The following is an 18,799-nucleotide window of genomic DNA, read 5'->3' on the forward strand; positions in this document are numbered from 1 at the left end:
TTTAAACAGATTTAGATATAACTTTAACATTGAAAGTCTATTTGGTCAGTTTTGATCAGGTCTGAAACTGAATACTATGGCATAACATAGTGCTACACTTGGAACAAAAGTGAGCTTTGCGTTATTACCACGTTTGTTCATGTATACCACTTCAGTCAACAGGATTCTGTATTGTGTACAAAGACGACTGTTATTCCAAAATGATAAAATTGAAAATTATACCTCTTTTTTTTATTTTACTTTTTTTTATTTATCCAGTCGATTAAGTTTGTTTTGTTTAACAACACTACTAGAGCACATTAATTAATCATCGGCTGTTGGATGTCAAACATTTGGACATTCCGACTTATCAGAGGACACCCGCTACATTTCTTTCTAATGCAACAAGGGATCTTTTATGTGCACGCCCCCACAGATAGGAAAGCACATACCACGGCCTTTGACCAGTTATGGTTTACTGGTTGGAACGAGAAAACCACCAAAAAAAACCCCCCAAACAAAACAACAACAAAAAACCCCAACAAAACAAAACGACAAACATGTAGGAAAAAGAAGTGTAGATCTTTACTTTGTAACACACTGTGAAAATTAATACCCACAGCAGGAACAGTAAAAAAAAATCGCCAGTTACACATTTTAGTGCTCTAAAAATATTACAGAAAGTTAGAAATGTAAAATCCGTTTCATTAAATCCGTTTATTAAAAACCGGGTGATTGTACATGAATGAACCACTGTCACAGCTAGAGTGCCAAACTGATTGAATCCAATTTTAAAAACAATAACAAATAAACAAAATAAGAAAGGAAAATACATATGTATAAAAGAATCACTACACGCCAAACGTAAAAGCAATAATGTGAAAAAAAAATTAAAGTTCCGTCGACATATATGTGTTCACTAACACCCACATAACTGATCCCTGATGCTCGAAACTCTAGTGGTATATGAGCATGTTAAAATTATTCGCACCCTGTAGGGCTTCCACGTGTCCAAAATTCGACCCGGACCAGAGTACCCGACACTTACACTAGGTGATAATGAGACTAAGGAATACAGTAAAATAACATTATGCATGTTAATTCCAGCCCTGAACATGGATGCCAAATCATGTCATTGTATTGCATTCCACACATTCGACTTGTTTTCCATCCATGTCTCATAGCCTGATAATGTAACTGGCGGCAAGCATAAGGCAAAATGCCGTAAAAATATAGTTGATTGACGGTGCTCTTCCTTGCACGGGTACTCGTGGAGACCTTAGATCCCAGTGGTGCTGGTGGTTGTGATAGTTCTGCAGAACAGGCGTAAGTTCAGTCAACCGATTGTCGCTAACGTTCGCAAGACTGATTTTTACGCTACACAGTATTAAACCGAATTACCACTTCGGGAACCAATCAAATAGTTCGCGAACGTTAGTGAACGTTTGCTGGCTGAACTTGGGGCAGGTATATAGGTCAAAATTAACAAGCTAAATGGTGTGAAATTTATAGGGATGGATGTGGGTGAGCAAATGCTAGTTCATCATGGTTTATCTTGATGAACTATGGAAATACCATCTCTGTTCCCGCACCCATGACTATGTTATTCGTGTGCCAACAAGAGAGTACCTAAACATATTCAGCACCGTGAAACCTTGATGGCCAGACATGTAGTGCAATTGCAAAACACTTTATAAACATATTTGAAAGAATTGAAAAAAGTAAATGTCCAGAGTGTAGTTTGTGTTGGTGACTAATACTGCGTCTGGTAGGGGTTAATGATGCTACAGAGCATACGCTTGTAATCCCCGGAACACTCGTCACTGACCGAGTCCAGTAAAGACTTCTCATACATCTCCTCGAACGCCTCTTTCACGTCTTGGAGGTCGATCTGAAACAGTAAGCAATAAAATAATAAAAAACATACATAATTTGTAATTTATCTACTCTGGCTTCTCAGGTCCGTTAAAAAGAACGTTCATTTTATGCCTTGAAGGTCAACCTGGACACCTCTCCCCCGAACCAACCAACCAAACACACACACACACACACAATCACACACACACACACACACACAATCACAATCACACACACACACACACACACACACACACATCCCCCAACAGCATAAATCAAAACACAGAACAAAACAAATAAAAACCAAACCACATCCACTTTAATTTGTAATTTATCTACACACTGGCATCAGAGACCCGTCAGAGAGAAGTTTGGACTTGGTAGGGGGGTGGGGTGGTGGGTTCATAAGTACTGTTTCAACACTGAAAATTATAATAAAATAAATGCCTGTTTAAAACCACATGTTTAAAATCTCAACGTTTCATCAACTAAATGTTGACATCGTTAGGTGAATACTAAACATAAAAACAGGAGTTCAGCCTTTAAAACCAGTAGGATAAAAACAGTTTAAGTGAAATACTGAAAATTTGGGTGCCTAGTACCATGGTTGCTTGTTTAGCTTTTTAACTGTAGATACATTAAATTGGCTTGTCTATCATTCAATATACTTGTATACATGTATGGATGTGCGCGCATGTGTATTTGTGAATGTATGCATGCAATGTAATTGAAAGCAAATTCGATTTATGTTAGATCTAGTTATTCATCCTTAGGCATATTTCTGTAACCTTGATGTTTAATGGTGTGTTTTTTTTATAAGTGATGACACAATTTAAATAGGTAGCTACGTCGCTTATTAATAAGACTAGCAACATTTGTTTTGTCAGACGTTCGGACGATTTTTGCAGCTGAAAAACATTAAAACTTGAACACTGGTGAAAAAAGAGAGCATATTGCTATCGGTAAATATGGGTCACTACAAGCTAATTCATGTCTTTATTGAACTTAATAATATCTGGTACCTTAGTTACTGACAACCCAAATGTATAAAAAAAATCTAATATTAAAAAGGTATATATAAAAATATATGTTTCCACTGAAACCATCTTAAAATGTTTAAGTTACATAAAAATATTCGACATTTCATTAGTCTAAAAACACAAAAAATCTAATAATACCCCCCCGCCCCGACCTCACCTCCCCAAAACCCCCCCAACAAAAAAAAAAAAAAAACCCAACAAAAAACCCAACCCCCCAACCCCCCAAAAAAACCCAAGAGCAATAATAATAACAACACCAACGACAACAACGTCACCAGCAACAACAACAACAATCAAACTCAAACAAGAAAATCCAAGTCAAAAGTTATTCACCCGTCCCCAAAATACCTTGTGGAATATCAATATTATACAACATGCATTATCTAGCATACCTCACTGCGTGAAACAATTATTCTAATCAAGTCATTGTCTTCTGTTCCCAGGCCTTCGAGACACTCCTTCACTCGTCTGGCAAAATAATGTGGCATACTCTTGGCACATCGAACTAGGAAAACAAAAAGTGTTATTAATGAAAAATACGAAGTCGGAAATATCTTAATTTGCCTCTTATAGTTAAGGTCATTTTGTGCTACATATTTTTATTATGCGAAAATCAGGGAACCATATTTAAAATGTCAAGGCAAATTCCTACTGTAAAGTGTGATTCCCACAGGCGTACAGCCTCCCATTTTTCTTAGGGAGACAGGCTGATTTCCCCCGAATAAAACAAAAATGCCCGAATCTGGATAACAATATTTATTCATATAAGTATTATACTGCCAAACAGCGATATGGGGTTACAAATCACTACACATTTTTACATGAACTACAACTAATATTGTGGGTAGAATGATGGAAATAATTGGTAAAAAGGGGGAGGCAGTTCCCCCTTCGCCCCGTCTCGTACGCTTATGTAATTCTAAGCAAGGAAATTATGTAAGTAAATTGTAATTTTAATAATGTAGGCCTGAAATATTTGGTTTGCCGAACACATTTCAAAATGTCTACGAACTGAGGATAGTTCCATTAAGAATAAAGAAAACAGACACTTACGGATGGCCAGGTATCCTTTCTTTAGATTACCGCTACATTCGTCCTCCACAGACTCCTCCATCGTCTTTTCCGTCATCTGTTCGAACAGTTTGATCGTCTCCAGTAACTGAACTCGGCTTCGTAAACACAGAACCGCGTTCATTTCGGCCTCGTCCGTACCCCATCGTTCTTCTCCGGCCTGGCCAAAAATAAAATATTAATATCATAATACTGTTAGGATATGTTAGAATATTTGAAAAAAAGAAGATTTTCAGACAAGGAATGAGAGTGAGTTGAGTAATTAAATTTTAATACATGTGAAATTCAAAGTTTAAAGTAAATTAGAAATCCACTGTTAATTTTCTAGCAGATCTCAATATTGGCGCTGTTTAACAAGTATATATATATATATATATATATATATATATATATATATATTTATATGTATGTATGTATGTTGTATGTCTGTCTCTCTCTCTGTGTGTGTGTGTGTGTGTGTGTGTGTGTGTGTGTGTGTGTTTCCAAAATTACTGACTGACTGACTGAATGAATGACAGAGAATGAAAACAAAATAAGACAATTGCTGGTCGAAAAATAAATGAGATATACTTTGGTAAAGACTACCAAAATTAAAATGTGAGGCCTTCAGTTTCAAACCCTAACCCAATGGCACGACTGACCCATATACTATGGTAATCAAACAACTTGGAATATTCATTTGAAACACATTGTTCACCACTTTGAAATAATAAACAAGTAATGAATGAATGAATGAATGAATGTTTAACGACACCCCAGCACGAAAAATACACCAGCTATTGCGTGTCAAACCACGGTAATGCAAACAAATAAAGCGATGACCAACATCAATATAAAAATTCAAGATTTAAACAAAAAAGACAGTGTAAAGAACCATTCAAAAATACAAATATCACAGATAGATACTGACTTTTATTCAAAATTTTAATTGTATCCCGAAGAAAACAAGGGTATTTGTGCTGTATTGGCCATTCTCAAAGAGAATGTTACACCCTTGCACCACGGTGAGGTTACAGCACGCTCAGGGGGTAATAAACAAGTAAGTAAATAAGTAATTATATATATATATATATATATATATAAACTAAATAAATAAATAAATAGGGAGGTAAGTAGGCCTAAGTACATAGTATTGTAAGTAAAATAATTAATTAAATAAGTAAGTATGTATGTAGATAAGTAACTAAAGTAATAGGTAAATAAGTAAATAAATCAGTCAGTATGTAAGCGTGTGAAATAAATAAACACTCGATACGAGTGATTAACTCAATTAAATGCCGCTAAAACCATCCTAAGGTGGATTCGATTCTGCTCCTGACAGTCTGAAGGAAGACCTACCTCGTAAAACTTTTTAGCATCTTCAGCTGCTTTTTCCTCATCCGCCCACTCGCTAGTTTCTCGCCCCCCAGCACACAGTGACACCATGAGGCGCTGGAAATACCCACTCGTGTCCCCTACTAGATCCTCCTCCAGTTCGTTTTCAAACTCTGAGCAAAAACAAAATCCGAAATCAAAGTATTTTAAGGCGGTTTGAAAAATTACAGTAAGGGAGGATGCGTGAATTTTTTTTAGGGTTGGAGGTGTGAATTAGAATAAGGAACATACAGAAGTAGTATTTCAAAGTAGAAAAGTAGATGAACGTACATTATACATGTGACAATCCATCCTGTTTTATCTCCCCCTATTTTTTAACGCAGGTGTTTAAGCATAGTAAATGTGTACGTAGTTACACGCGTGTAAGTCTAAAACAGGCTTTGTAAATTCGGCCCTAATAATATAAATTCGTGAAACATTGGATACTCAGAGTACTTCAAGGTTCGATGAGGGTGCGCATTCCAGCATCCTTCTTTGGATCCACTTAACAATATCTAGTTGTTACGCAAGAAAGCTAAATCGCAAACATTTATTTATTAATTACAAGTTAATACTGTAATTAATCCTAAGTAAACTGCGTGTTACAGATCGTTATTACCAATTGCACCGTATGAACACAGTTTTAACAAATGACGTAATGAGGCTACCGATTATTGTGTTAAAAGTGTAATCTTAGTTGAGTAATGGCGGCTTCCCGCCAGAATTATTGATTAACTTTTTTTTAAAATGTAAAAAATATACCTTCAACTATATGTCCATAAAAATTAAAGCCAAATATATTAATTTGCTAGTAGAATTTTTTTTATATTTTACTGAAGAATTGTTAGAAAACACTCCGTAATCATACTAATATTATGCCCGGCGGATATTGGCGACACCTGTCTTTGACGATCCTATCTAGCTGCTAACAGCCAACTTGCCAGTCAACTTACCAAATTTGCACACACCTTTGTTGGAAATGCAAATTGGTCTTTACCTTTTTTCAGAGATAAGTTTTGAACAATACACTGGTAGTTTTGAGTCCAGAAATGAACAATACCTTCTTTGTAAGCCTGTTTTATTTCTTCAATCTCCTCATTGCTTCTCGTGCACATTATTTCTACTATTGTACTCTCATCTGTTCCAGCTCCCTGCAAAACAGCCCAGTTGTAATGACTGAATGGATGAATGAATGAATGAAATGATAAATGGATGGATGAATGAATGAATGAATGAATGAATGAATGACATCACAGTTGTTGAATAAATAGACAATTATTGGAAATCGTCGAACTCGAAAATATAGTTTCAAACGAAACTTTTATGGTGATGGGATACACAAGCGGACCCGTAGTTTATTAAACACAAAACAGCAACGATCTTTTACATACACTTTTCCACAGACAGGGCAGTACTAATGTACTAATCATGGGGCTCTGCTCCGAATGTTTTAGATATGTGCAAATGGTAACGACGATGATGATGATGATAATAATAATGACATGGTTCTAAAGAAAATAAAAGGTATGTAACCGATATGGCCTTGTTAATCTGTCTAGCGTCAAAGACTCGAGGCGTGGCCATCATTGCCAAACACACTTCTTCAAAGTCTCCACCCAGTTCATCTTTGAGATCGTCAATCAAATCCTAGGTTTAAAAAAATAAATGGAATATTCATTTCAGCTTAAGAAGCAACGATAGTAAATCTAACCTCAGTTCAAAAATTATATACTACATATAATTGTATAATTGGGAGTTTTATTAATATGTCACAAAAGTAAATACAATATTTTTGTTAATGCACATTTGCTTATAAGTATTTGCTATATTTTTATAAGCAAAATAGAATATATTCCATTTTATAATTTCTGTTTTGTAATAGGCGTCTGGATTGGTTAAAATGCTATCACGTGATCTAAAAAACCCAATGTTCATTATTCCATGAACGCGAAAACCGCTAAACGACTCCGGTTTTGAACTGAGATACATAATATATATGACAGGCCACAAAAACGAAGCTTCTGTTAGAAGTTATAGCAGAGAATGCTCAACAAATCAAAAGAGAGACAGACATGAGCGCAGCTCTGTCACATTTGACAAAAACACCAAATCGACAACTTAAACGGGCGAAAACACACACGCCTTCGTGCACAATTACGTGACCTGTCCTTTCCGAGAATAATATCACACAATCACAAACTTCCTGTGAAATCCACACACACAGTAACACTGAAACCACTTTATCCCTTTCAAGTCAGTGTTCACATTCACTTTTTCACTAATTCAACTTTAATTAAAATATATAAAACCTTATGTAAATCATTATAATTCTAAGGAAATTCCCTTATATGTGTATTGATACAGTTGTAAATCATTGTGGAATAGAGTTCGATTGGTTTTTTAAATATAGTTTTGTATAATGGCAATATTTATGCATTAATGCTTCGCCATTCATACAGTGTATAAAACGGTTTTGGTGTTTATCATCGCATGAACATCAAAAATATAACGTTCAATTCTTAAACAATTATTTAAATATGTAATATCCCCGTTTTATTTTTGAAAAGAAAATGCTGTAATTTAATTTGTTTTCTCTCAGTATTAACAATTCATATAAAAGCAGGTAATAGGTGATTATTTTATTTTAATATTTTAAAAAGATAAGCGAATAGACATCAACCTTGCCGTATGCCTGCTTGTAGGTAGTTGCGATCTCCTGTCTTTGTTCGTTACTGTGATCAGCTAAAATTGCAACTATTATTTCTTCATCAGTGCCTGGAAAGAAAGATGTCACAATATATCGGTCTGTCTGTCTGTCTGTCAGCCAGTTCCTCCAATTTCGTTCTACCCTTTGTATTCACTATCTGTGTTATCTGACTATGTGCGCATTGTGTGCGTTGTGTTATATATGCGTTTTGTTTTAGTACGTCGTGTGTTTCTGTGTATGTGGCAGTTGTGTGTTTGTGTGTGTGATTTAAAGCATTAACAAAATTTGTCTAAAGTGTTTAATTGGCACATTATCTTTTAACATTTGCATATATATATATATATATATATATATATATATATATATATATATATATATATATATATATATATATACACACACTCAACAACGAAAGTTTAGCTAATGTTAAAAAAAATGGCATAACATTTATAAATTAACTTATTTTTATTAATTAGTATTCACATCTGAAATGTTTACCATTTACAAACAACATAAACTCATCAAACTTTGCCTTAACACAACAGGAGGACCTGGTTTGGTTTTAAATTTATTCAACCATGGCAAATGTCATAAAAAGATATTTGCTAAACTTTCGTTGTTGAGTAATAGATATAGATAGATAGATAGATAGATAGATATAAGTAAATCGACTGGTTTCTCGCATACCTAACCCCTTCATGCTATTCCGCAGCTGTTCTGCTGCCTTGTCCGCCTCGAAGTCCGACTTTCCGTAAATTGTTCCCTGTTGTAAAATATAGTACAAACTGTACAATTACAACAGACTTCATACCGCCTTTCCAGAAGTGAACACAATTTTATAACAATCCACCTTTCTTTGAAAAACATGTTTAATAATATTATGTTCCATAAAGTAGTTTTAAAAGAACGCACGCACGCCCAGACAAACAGACACAGAATAAAGTACATAATTTTATAAGCAGGGAAAAATATCCGCCCGGTCCCCCCCTCCCCTAACCTTAACCCCAACCCCAACCCCAACCCCTAACCCTAACCCCTAACCCTAACTAAAAATAATAATGGAGGGGACCGGGCGGATATTATACCTAAACTAAAATAGCATATTAATTTCCTCTTTTGGGGGGTTGGGGGTGGGGTGGGGTGGGGGTAGGGTGGGGGTGGTGGGTGTTTTGAACGACTGTGCATTACGTTTGATACCTTATACAATTAGTAAGTAGTAGTTGTTTTTCTCAGGACTTCATTTTGTGTATTTTGTTTTCAATAAACACTTTATTAGCAGAAAACAAAATACGACAATTGAAAAACTGAACTGTGACTCGAACACATTCGCGTGTAAATCGGATAGTGTGGTCTGAAGTCGGACTATATCTGTTTTCACAGATCTTGTTCACATTTTAGAGCATTATATACCCATATTAAAAATCACATTTGTATTCATTTTGTATCTAATATACAAGTACACACAAAGATATTTAAATAGTATTAGCGATTGTAAATAACGAGTTTTCCTTTCACTTAAAGTTTCCACTGTTTTCCTTGCCTTAATGGTGTTTGCAAGGAATAATACTTGAGTCAGACATTGATATTATGATCAAAAGATAAAACTGAACTATCCGATATCATTGACGTGGCGTACGTTTCAAACAGCAGTAAAGACGCTACGTGTCACCCAATATCTTTAAAATAAATACCGCGTTCATCCAAAACATTCATTTAGTTTTGTTACCTGTCTTCCCTTTTCTGATATTTATACATTTTACATTTTTTACATTTTCAATATCGGTTATCTTCTTATCCTACTGCACACAGAAAATAATTGTAATGCCATTTGCTAATTGTTATTTTATCACCAGGCTGGATAATGATTAGGTACAATTGGAAAGAACTGTTCCCTCTCGTAATTCCTGAAAAAATCCACCCCAGAAATAGTAATTGTAATTAAAAAAACACAAATTAATCCAGATGCCCTTCCTCATTTTAGCTACAAACCTCACGTGTATCATTTACATGTATAGTATAGTTTATTAGCTTTAAGCCTTACGGCTCATAGGCATATACATATACATTCAATAAACAATGATACAAACAGATAATATATACAATGGGTGATTGTGTAATTGGAGGATGGACAGTTATATATGCTTAGAACGTAAAAAGGTTGCATGTTTGAGAAATTTACCGAGATTACATAGTTCTTTTCTGTTTTGAACTGATAATAATTGTACAATTTTAAACATAGATGGTTTAAACCAATAATATTTTTTTATGTAAGTAATTCGTAAACCTGTATACAATGGACATATCAGAATAAAATGGTATTCGTCTTCTATATCGTCCTTATTGCACAATTTACATTTTCTTTCCGATCTTTCTATACCATAATATCTTCCTTGTTCAATGAGCAATTGATGGGAAGATACACAAAATTTTGTAATAAGCGTGGCATAACATTCAGGAATTGATATTCTAAGATAATATTGCAAACAAAAAGTGTCTATCAGCAGTTTATATAATGTACATTTTGGAGATTTGTCTATTGTAGCATCTTTCTCTTGAATAAACTGGTCCGTTAGACGTATTTCTAAACATTTTAAAAATGAGTTAGCACTATCTACATGCTGACTACACCAAACATCTCCGAAACCTATTGATAGTAGTAAATATCTTACCTGGTATAGCCAATTAGAGGGATTCATGTGTTCTAACATATCTTCATATAACGATTTTAAGATACAATTTCTGGTTTGTAGTAATTTCAACCAATATTTAACTATTCTAATTTTTCGCATAATACTTAAAGGAACTCTTCCAAGTTCTGTCAAAACAACTACATTTGTGGTGCATTTCTTGACATTCAAAATTCGTTTACAAAAATCCATATGTACATGTTCAATATCATGAGCAGGATGAAAACCCCATATTTCGCATCCATAATTTAAAACACTAGAAACATAGGTATCGAAAACGTGCAACTTCGTGTCCTTATTAAGGCATAGATTATTACATATTCTTGAAATGTGATTCATACATTTTCTGCCCTGTGAAGCAATTACCCTTTGTGATATAGTAAACTTTCCATTAAAATTCAATGTCAATCCAAGGTAATTAAAACAATCAACAATTTCAATTAGGTCATCGTTATATATCCATGATTCTTTAACAGTTATTTTACCTCTATTTCTGAATACAACAATTTTTGTTTTATCTATATTAACACTGATGTTCCATTTTGTACTATATGCATAGAGCACATCAAGCATCTTCTGAAGACCTTCTACTGTCTCTGATAAAAGAACAGTGTCATCAGCATACATTACAAGAAACAACGAAATATCGTGTAAATACATTGGCTCACATAAGCCACTAATTAGCTCATTTTCAAAATCATTAATATACATAGAAAACAAAAATGGTGATAACGCTTCACCTTGCATTAGTCCAGTATTACAATTAAAATAGTCTGAAAACTGAGACTGATACTTGACACATGTCTTCAAACCGTCATACATCGATTTTATAATATTATAGAGTTTGCCGGTAATACCGGAACGTGCTAACTTAAATAATAATTTACATCGATTTACACTATCAAACGCTTTTCTATAGTCTACAAAACAGCAATACAATTTCTTTTTACTCGCCAACATTTTCATAATAACAGCATGGAGTGCAAAAATCGCATCAGTTGTGCCGTAGCCTGGTTTAAAACCAAACTGGGCATCTGTAATAACATCGTTTTCGTCTGACCACTTTAACAATCTATTATTTAAAATTGCAGGGAAAACTTTTTCCAGAGAGCTGACAAGTGTAATACCTCTGTAATTATTTGTATCATTTACATTACCTTTCTTATATAGAGGAATTACAATACCTTCCGACCAACTTGAAGGAAATATCCCACTATCAAATATAACATAAAAAATTCGAGTCAAAAAAGGAACAAATACATCTTGGAATGTAATAAAATATTCATTAAGTAAATGGTCTTTTCCTGGTGATTTTCGTGATTTTAAATGTCGTATTACTGTGTGAACCTCTTCTTCAGTGATTGGGCAGTCGAGCTCTGCGTAAGTGCCCTCATCGTGTTCTTCTGCAGCATCGGGAGGGTCGTCTGTGTTACTGGCTAAATCTTTAAAATGTTTTAAAAAATCATCCAGAGATAAATCTGTTTTCGGTTCACGTTTGCGCTTTTTAAATAAACTAAAGAACTGCCGAGGATTACATTTTCTTAGGAAACCAATCCTATTGCCTTCAAATCTCAAGTAATTTCTTTTAACTCTACGCTCATAAGTCTTGTATATACGTTTAGCTAAAACTAAAGCTTGCCTATTGTTTACATTACGTTCAGTATTAAAAACATGCAAAGAATTTCGATAACCATTGTGTAATGTTCTGCATGGCTTATTAGTGTGAACAGATTTCACGTGTGTATGGCTATGGAACAGCTTGGATGTTTTCAAACAGTATGGCTCAAAAATGTCATTAATTAGAGATGTAAAGTCCACAAGCCCTTCGCTGACAGACGTTTCGGATGACTGCATGTTGTCAATTATACACTCATGCAGGTCGCTGGATTTCTCATACAGTTTTCGCTTCATTTCCTCTAATTTGTCAGCGCTCCATACGTAAGATGTAGAAACTGATACGTCATCAACAATAGGACCGCAGTCATGAAGTTGTTTACAGTTCATAGTAAACGCTATAGGTGCATGATCTGACCACTCATTAAAATCGCACACATGCAGTTCAGAAATTGTATCCACGTTATCTTTGTGTTCAAGAACGTAATCTATTACACTTGAACCTAAATGGTTGTAAAAAGTAAAACGGCCACATTCGTCACCTGGCAAACGACCATTGCTTATGCGTAAACCTGTAGTTTTACACAACGTTATTAATTTTCTACCAAAAGAATTAACGGTGGCGTCTTCGGTTACACGTTTCTTCATCGCCCTGTCAGCGTCATACATCATAAATTCCGATAAAATATCTAATACTGGTTTACCTACAACATCTGTTTCTATATAGTCAACCTGATTGCCCACACGACTGTTAAGGTCACCAGCAACAATAACTGTACCAAGTTCACAGAACTCGCAAACATCATTCAAAATACAATCAAATATATCGCTGTTGTATATCTTATAAAACACGTTGTTTTCATGGGGTAAGTACGAGAAGCATATATACACATTAGACGAAAATAGTTGTTCGATTTTAAACCAAATTAATGAATCTTCCAAATTTTTTACAATCGAAACTACATGTGATAAAACTTGCTTGTACAACACGACACGACCCCCACCTTTACCTTTACTTCTAGGAAAACACTTGCATTCATATTCGTTATTGAATAACTCTAGATCTAGTTCGGTATCGCTTTTGATCCAACATTCACATAGAAATATAATGTCATATTGCATTAATAGTTCAACAAATTGCTTATCGTAAAATTTATTTTCAACGTTCCTGTTTATGTTCCACGATAAGACCCGAAGTTGTCCTACCTCCGTGTTTTCCTACGCAGTTGATACTGACGGTTGAGTAGGGGATTTATACAAAACATTGTCAATATAAAGTTTGTTATACACAAGTCGTGTGTCGTGTCCTTGCTGTCGCTTTTCTTTCATGACTTTGCGCAGTTCTTTACGCTGATTGTTTATTTCAGGTGGAAAATGCTCATTGATATAAAAGTTTGTACCTTTCAATTCCCGCGATCTACCTTTTACGTGTTGTCGTTGTTTGAAGTCGCTAAACTTTGCAACAATCGCTCGGGGTTTGAATATGTATGTATTAATTATCATTTCATTGCACGCTGTCCTGGGCACACACCTGAGCTATCTGGGCCGTCTGTCTAGGACGGTGAATTAGATTTTAGTGGTTAGTTGTTACAAGAGGGTGTAGTGGTCTTACACATACCCACTGAGTAGTTAAAACTCGCTCTGGGTGGGAGCCGGTACCGAGCTGCCAACCCAGTACCTACCAGCCTTATGTCCGATGGCTTAACCACAACTCCACCCAGGCCGGTTTCACCATCACCGAATACTGCGGCTTACATTGTCCTATTGCTCTTGCTGGTCATTTCACCCGTTTTGCTCCAGTAACTTCACATTTCTAGTATTTCCACAAATAGAAACTCACTGTGCCCCACGTCGCTGACTACCACTACCTTTTCATTCGTGTTTACCATCTGTTACACAGTTTAGCAATTACACGTAATCACCCACAAGAGTTATACGTTTGTTTTATTTAACGACACCACTAGAGCACATTGACATATGAATCATCGGCTATTGGATGTCAAACATATGCAGGGCTTCTGGAGTATGGTAGCCCCACTCCCATGGCTAGTGATATTCAGTGTTGGGCTAGTAAATAACTACTATTGCCATGCCTGACGGCTAGTGAATTTTGTTTTTGTCAAATGTTGCAGTTATCTATTTTGTAAATATGAATACCCCGCCCCTACCTCAAACCCCCAATATTAGTGTTTTTAAGCTCTTTAGGCAACATACATGTATCGGATTATTACTATTATTTAGTAAAATAGTAGAACGTAAAGTAAAGTAGGGAATTTTTTATTGTGGCTAGTAATTTTTTGAAACCACTGATTTTAGTGGATTTTATAAAAATTCTAGAAGCCCTGCATATGGTAAGTTTGACATATAGTTTCAGAGAAAAACCCCGCTACATTTGTTCCATTAGTAGCTAAGGATCTTTTATATGCACTATCCCACAGACAGGATAACACATACCACGGCCTGTGATATACCAGTCGTGGTGCACTGGCTGGAACGAGAAATGGCCCAATGGACCCACCGACGGGGATCAATCCTAGACCGACCCTGCATCAAGGCAGACGCTTTACCACTGGGCTATGTCCCGCCCTCCCCTTCCCAACAAGAACGACAGGAATGAATACAAGTGGTTTGATCCCCCACCCCCGGAAAACAGCCGCCCATAGCTTTAACCGGTAGTGGGATATATAGTGATATATGTAACAGATAAAAATCAACCTCCACTTAATGGTACGAGTGTCCAGTACTCTACCAACTGAGCTAATAGGGAAATTCCCCTAAGTGGAGGTTGATTTTTATCTGTTACATATATCACTATATCCCCCACTACCGGTTAAAGCTATGGGAGGTTATTTTCCGGGGGTAGGGGGATCACACGACTTGTATTCATTCTGGTCGCTCTTGTATAGTGTGACACAGGGGAAACATCGCTATTTATTATGAAGGCCTGACATTACAAAACGTATGACAAATCCCAATCCCAAAACGAATATCACGTTATGTAAACATATGTTAGGACCACGATAACGAGCTATTATTTTATCGGCAAGAGTATCAACTTTGGAGTTTAATCATGTTTTATCATCAGATTCTGTTGTTGACCATGACATTTACGCCGCCCACTTAGAACAGTCTGAACTCGTTATCAGACATTTTTTTTTTCCACCAGTTTTTCCACCCTGTACGACCACGTCGATAGTACACGCCCAAGCAGATTCCATTGACCGAGTAAGTTGTTACGTTGCTACGACGAGGACGTGTGGTTTGGAGTGAGTTATTGGCCACCACCATGACAAACACGGCGAGTGCACGACACGGCCACGTCACACACTGCCTCTGGCAGTGACATTCTTTGGCGATGTCGTCGTGAACAAGCATTCAACACGCATGTCTGATGAAAGCATACATACAAGAAATAAGAAATTAATAGCTGTGTAAATATATGTTGTGTAATTAAGCCTATGTATGTGTACATGTTTCCTAAAGAAGAGCTATGGTTGTTGAATGGCTGGGGACTGACGGACTGTGATGATAACGGTGTGCATGGGAATGAATGTACCTAGTGTGTGTGTGTGTGTGTGGGGGGGGGGGGGGGGGGGGCAGGGGCAGTTCTCCCCTTAAAAACAACCCTTAGAAAAGTGCCCCTTTTAAGCTTAAATAAATATAATATAAAAGCGCCTTCGTTATTTTGAAAGCACTAATTTTATTTACGTGAGAAAACAACATCAACAAACAAACAAACAAAAAACAACAGTGCTCCATTCTTGTTAATATCCGCCCACCCCTGTTATTTAGCTAGGTACAGCCCTGGTGGAGACAAATTAAATGTAGGCCTACCATTACTACTAAAAGAAATAGACAAATATCTTCTGTAACAACACCTGTCTATTAAAGGCGTTTAACAGAGCATATGTGTTTTATAAGTAAACATGTATAATACATATTATTTATGTATTAAGATCACCTACTTATGAATGCCACATTTCTAGATCTCTTGGGTTGCCTTTATAAATAGACTTAACTGTGTACATACAGAGATATAATTACATACCTTTCAAAATAATGATTAAAGGTATAGAATACTAAATATCACCGTGTCCATATATTAAAGGAAAACATTAAAAACATTAATATCTACAATTACAAAACTCTTAGACCTTCTTTATTATTGATGCTTTTTTTCTCCGAAATCTCATATAATATATGAATTACTAATAAAGAAATTGATTCTAATATCGTTTTTAACGGTTAATATCAAGAACATATACACCGCTAAATGTGCTTTTAGCTTTTATCCCCAAACTATAAGCTCCTATTTTTGCGGAGGTGGTTTGAAGTGGTGTGGGAGGTGGTGTGAGGTGGTTTGGAGTGGTGTGGGAGGTGGTGTGAGGTGGTTTGGAAGGGTGTGGGAGGCAAGCTGATGTTAGTCCAACTTTAGAGGTTTTAAACAAAAATGCCCATATCTCGATAACAACGTTTATTCACACAAACAGTTATACAGAATTGCAAACAAATCACTACACATTTGTATAAGGATTATAACTAATATAAAGTCCAAATTAGAAATGTATTGCTTGACGGTGTAACTAGACAGATCGGTCCACGTGCATGATGGTCTTACAGTCATGTACCAAAATTAAATAATTATTTTCATTAAAAATCCGTATGATCCAATTAAATAATTCGTTACAATTACAATTAAAAATATTATGAATATTAATAACAGAAAAATGTATCATTTTGTAATGTATTAGTTTTAAGTTGTTACTATGTAGGACTTTGTAGGCCTAATACAATGTTTGTTGGACTCATTTGAGTTTTGGTAGTGCATATATATCAATCCAAAAGAGACATGTAAAGGCTACCTAGGAACATTAAAAATATATATATTCTGAATTGTAATTTCCTGTTTTTTACATGTAAAATTCTCCACTATAGAATGATGAAAATACATGGTAAAACGTTTTCACGGCAGCTCTTTTTCCCCAAATGTTTACACCCGAATATTCCATCACAAGGGGTCGGGTCTGTTGCCCCTCCCTATCCCCCACTCAATCCCGTACGCTTATACTGAAAATTGCCAATATTAATAATGTTTTATAGATATAATTGTTTTATATTCATTTAACTAGTATTGCAACCTTGTACAGTTTTATTAAAATGGAATGATAATTCTCATGTTTAGCGAACACTCGTGTTACAACCACGCTTTCTTGTTACACAGCACGTACACTATCTGTTGACAGTCACACAGCGCATCTCTCGGTGTACCTTTGACCTGGTTTTACCTGTATACACACCAGGAATGTTATTACCTTACTTTTGTCAAAATAAATAGCAGTTTCTGCCTACTATATATACGACTGTGCTAGATATATAGATAGACGTGTTTAAAGTCCGGAAACAAATTTACTGGCTTAATACAAGGTGCGCGTAAACTTGTAAATTAAATAGTATATGATATTGGAGGTGTTAAAACACTTACCGGCATAGTGAGCTCTGTATAGTTTATCTTTCTGTCATCTGTAATGACACATAGCTCACGTGATTGTATTCGAGAATATCCGGTTTCTTTTAGAGCGTAGGACGAAAAAAATGCACATCAGTCACATGACTTCCGGTATACGTAGCTACTCTTAATAGGTTGGACTATACCAATTCAAATCCCATAGGCGACCATGTTAACGTTTGTGTTTAAAAACACTATATGCAATATATCAACCAAACTGTGACCCATAAATATCAGTACTACAACCCCTACCTCAAAGTATTAACTGCAGAAAATGGTATCTTTCATGGCTCATTTTCGGTATAACCAGATGTTTCTGCAACACCCCTAGTTTCGCACAAAATTTTAGTACTTTTTTTTACAGGTACCCCATACATGTTCCAAGCACAAGGCTACTTGACACGGTGGTACTACATCAAATAAAATTGCATACATTTTTAGCCCAGATGAAACTAATTTTTTTTACAACCAACACACTCACATTTATAACCAATCACAGGACTTGTGGTGTTAACTTCTCTATCAAAAGTTCCAAGCACCTCGAACTTCGACCCAGCCGGAAATTAATTGGTATAGTGCAACCTATAGTGACGTGGTTACAGGTCTCGTTTTTGTTTCGTGAGAACACTCAGTTTATTGCAAATAATTTTTAAATGTCCGAAGGCTGTAGAGACACAAAGCTGTATATAATCAGCACAGGGACTAGGAATTATATAGAGAATAATACATGAGTGGCCGTTAAATACCATTTATCTCACAACGAGTTGTTTTAAAATGTATCTAACGAGCGAAAGCGAGTTTGATACGTTTTTACACAGCACGCTATCCTGGACACAACAGGTTTTAAGCAAATTTTTACATCTTTTTCAACTAAAAGTTATTTCAGCCGTTGCACTTGTAGCTGACTTACGCGTCACAGACACATGATTGCCAGGTTAACTATACGTCACAGTGTAATCGATTCCCACCGTGCTGTTATTTTATT

The 18,799-nt window shown here is 35.7% G+C and overlaps 1 protein-coding gene across 1 annotated transcript; it reads right to left on the reverse strand.

Moving 5' to 3' along the window:
• Positions 1 to 542: 542 nt before the first annotated feature.
• On the reverse strand, positions 543 to 17,873 carry LOC121374215 (annexin A4-like). Its single transcript, XM_041501211.1, has 9 exons — positions 17,791 to 17,873; positions 8,695 to 8,770; positions 7,981 to 8,075; positions 6,834 to 6,947; positions 6,361 to 6,451; positions 5,286 to 5,434; positions 3,930 to 4,107; positions 3,269 to 3,381; positions 543 to 1,870 (listed from the first exon to the last, which is right to left on the reverse strand). Exons 1-9 carry the CDS (start codon positions 17,794 to 17,796, stop codon positions 1,733 to 1,735), a joined length of 960 nt encoding a protein of 319 aa, XP_041357145.1. The 5' UTR covers positions 17,797 to 17,873; the 3' UTR covers positions 543 to 1,732.
• Positions 17,874 to 18,799: the final 926 nt, after the last annotated feature.

This window comes from Gigantopelta aegis, chromosome 6 (genome assembly GCF_016097555.1).
Source record: "Gigantopelta aegis isolate Gae_Host chromosome 6, Gae_host_genome, whole genome shotgun sequence".
Lineage (NCBI taxonomy): Eukaryota > Metazoa > Mollusca > Gastropoda > Neomphalida > Peltospiridae > Gigantopelta > Gigantopelta aegis.

What these genes read in the sequence shown, in the direction of transcription:
- LOC121374215 (XM_041501211.1), bottom strand. An exon ending in GAATAGCATGAAGGGGTTAG is followed by an intron (nt 8,076 to 8,694) that starts GTATGCGAGAAA and finishes CTTTCTTTCCAG; the next exon opens with GCACTGATGAAGAAATAATA. An exon ending in ATGCTAAAAAGTTTTACGAG is followed by an intron (nt 4,108 to 5,285) that starts GTAGGTCTTCCT and finishes ATTTTTGGCCAG; the next exon opens with GCCGGAGAAGAACGATGGGG.